Source organism: Cherax quadricarinatus, chromosome 29 (assembly GCF_038502225.1).
Source record: "Cherax quadricarinatus isolate ZL_2023a chromosome 29, ASM3850222v1, whole genome shotgun sequence".
Taxonomy (NCBI): Eukaryota; Metazoa; Arthropoda; class Malacostraca; order Decapoda; family Parastacidae; genus Cherax; species Cherax quadricarinatus.
The window spans coordinates 30,387,787-30,390,286 of NC_091320.1; the positions used below are offsets into that span (position 1 = coordinate 30,387,787).

The 2,500-nt window shown below is 45.4% G+C and overlaps 1 protein-coding gene across 1 annotated transcript in view; it reads left to right on the forward strand.

Moving 5' to 3' along the window:
* Positions 1–2,500, forward strand: part of LOC128690553 (PDF receptor-like) — a 61,126-nt gene that overhangs the window by 44,250 nt on the left and 14,376 nt on the right. Inside the window, exon 7 of the mRNA XM_070089670.1 lies at positions 117–214. Within this exon, the coding sequence (XP_069945771.1) occupies positions 117–214 (98 nt within the window). The remainder of the gene's footprint in view (positions 1–116; positions 215–2,500) is intronic.

Below are 2,500 nucleotides of genomic sequence, written 5' to 3' on the forward strand. Positions count from 1 at the left end.
TGTAATAATAATAATAATAATAATAATAATAATAATAATAATAATAATAATAATAATAATAATAATAACAATAATAATAATAATGTCAGTAATCAAAGTTTGCTTGTGTGTGGCAGGTACGGTGTACTGTGGGGAAATGTCTGGGCAACCTGTACACACAGCGCCTCCTGCCCAAGAGGTCGAAACGAAGCTGCATCAACGGCACCGTGCAGAGGTATGATGCCAGGCAGTGCCAAGAATGATAGTGTAGTGCCGTGGGGAGTGTCAGTACGGTGGTCGTGTCATGGTTGTATGGTGAATATGTGCTTTGGGCATCATTAACAAGGACCCGCGTTTGATTCCCGGACTGGGCGAGTCTGGTTACATCTGCTGCTCCCTCTTCACCTAGCGTTAAGTAGGTACCTGAGTGTTAGTTGACTGGTGGTGGCGTCATCCTGTAGGGGCAGAAATATACCTTAGATGTAATAAAATCATCTGTGAAAAAGACGATAGGTTTGTAACCAATCTAATAATTGATGCGAGAGGTGTGTCCGACTACGAGAGACTAATCATAGTTAACCTAACGAAACGAGAAGAAAGGCAAGTTAGATATGGTCATGACGTAGAAGATACACAGAGAAATTGACATTGCGAATGTCGACAATGAAGACTAGGAACAAGGTGACGTGAAATTTGAAAACACAGGGATGCAAGGAAATATTTTTTTTTTTAGTCTCAGGTTTGGCAGGGAAATGACGAGAGCTGTGTTTGAAGCATAAATTCCTTACACAGCTTCAAGATTAGATACGCTACAGATTAAAAGATCCGAAATCAGTAACGAAAGTCGAAGTTTAATAAGTCTTAGAACCGATACCCGATACCTGTCTCACATACACACACACACACATACACACACACACACAAACACACACACACACAAACACACACAAACCACTGAAGTTCTGAAAGTTCAAAATCTTTCAAAAAGTTCACTAAACGCACAATTATTACCTCAAAAACAAATAGCTACAACAAAATTTATCAAAACTCAACTTGAAAGCTGAGGAACTTCACAGCCGCTCTGGTCCTGCTGGCTCGTGTGTGTGTGTGTTTGCCCGCTTTTGTGTGTTTGTGCCTTTGTTTCTTTTATGTTTTTGTGTATTTGAGTGTGTCCAAGTGTTGGTTGTTTTAGCTCTTGATCTTGCTGTGTTTTCTTTTTCTCTGCTTTGTGTGTGAGTGTGTGTGTGTGTGTGTGTGTGTGTGTGTGTGTGTGTGTGTGTGTGTGTGTGTGTGTGTGTGTGTGTGTGTGTGTGTGTGTGTGTGTGTGTGTGTGTGCGTGTGTGTGTGTGTGTGTGTGTGTGAGTGTGTGTGCGTGTGTGTGTGTGTGTGTGCGTGTGTGTGTGTGTGTGTGTGTGTGTGTGTGTGTGTGTGTGTGTGCGTGTGTGTGTGTGTGTGTGTGTGTGTGCGTGTGTGTGTGTGTGTGTGTGTGTGTGTGTGTGTGCGTGTGTGTGTGTGTGTGTGCGTGTGTGTGTGTGTGTGTGTGTGTGTGTGTGTGTGTGTGTGTGTGTGTGTGTGTGTGTGTGTGTGTGTGCGTGTGTGTGTGTGTGTGTGTGTGTGTGTGTGTGTGAGTGTGTGTGTGTGTGTGTGTGTGTGTGTGTGTGTGTGTGTGTGTGTGTGTGTGTGTGTGTGTGTGTGTGTGCGTGTGTGTGTGTGTGTTTGTGTGTACTCACCTAATTGTGGTTGCAGGGGTCGAGACTCAGCTCCTGGCCCCGCCTCTTCACTGATCGCTACTGGATCCTCTCTCTCTCTGCTTCCTGAGCTTTGTCATACCTCTTCTTAAAACTATGTATGGTTCCTGCCTCCACTACTTCACTTGCTAGGCTATTCCACTTGCTGACAACTCTATGACTGAAGAAATACTTCCTAACGTCCCTGTGACTCGTCTGAGTCTTCAGCTTCCAGTTGTGACCCCTTGTCCCTGTGTCCCCTCTCTGGAACATCCTATCTCTGTCCACCTTGTCTATTCCCCGCAGTATCTTGTATGTCGTTATCATGTCTCCCCTGACCCTTCTGTCCTCCAGTGTCGTTAGTCCGATTTCCCTTAACCTTTCCTCGTACGACATTCCCTTGAGCTCTGGGACTAGCCTTGTTGCAAACCTTTGTACTTTCTCTAACTTCTTGACGTGCTTGACCAGGTGTGGGTTCCAGACTGGTGCTGCATACTCCAGTATGGGCCTAACATACACAGTGTACAGTGTCTTGAACGATTCCTTATTAAGGTATCGGAACGCTATTCTCAGGTTTGCCAGGCGCCCGTATGCTGCAGCGGTTATTTGGTTGATGTGTGCCTCCGGTGATGTGCTCGGTGTTATGGTCACCCCAAGGTCTTTCTCCCTGAGTGAGGTCTGTAGTCTTTGTCCACCGAGCCTATACTCTGTCTGCGGTCTTCTCTGCCCCTCCCCAATCTTCATGACTTTGCATTTGGCTGGATTGAATTCGAGAAGCCAGTTACTGGACCACA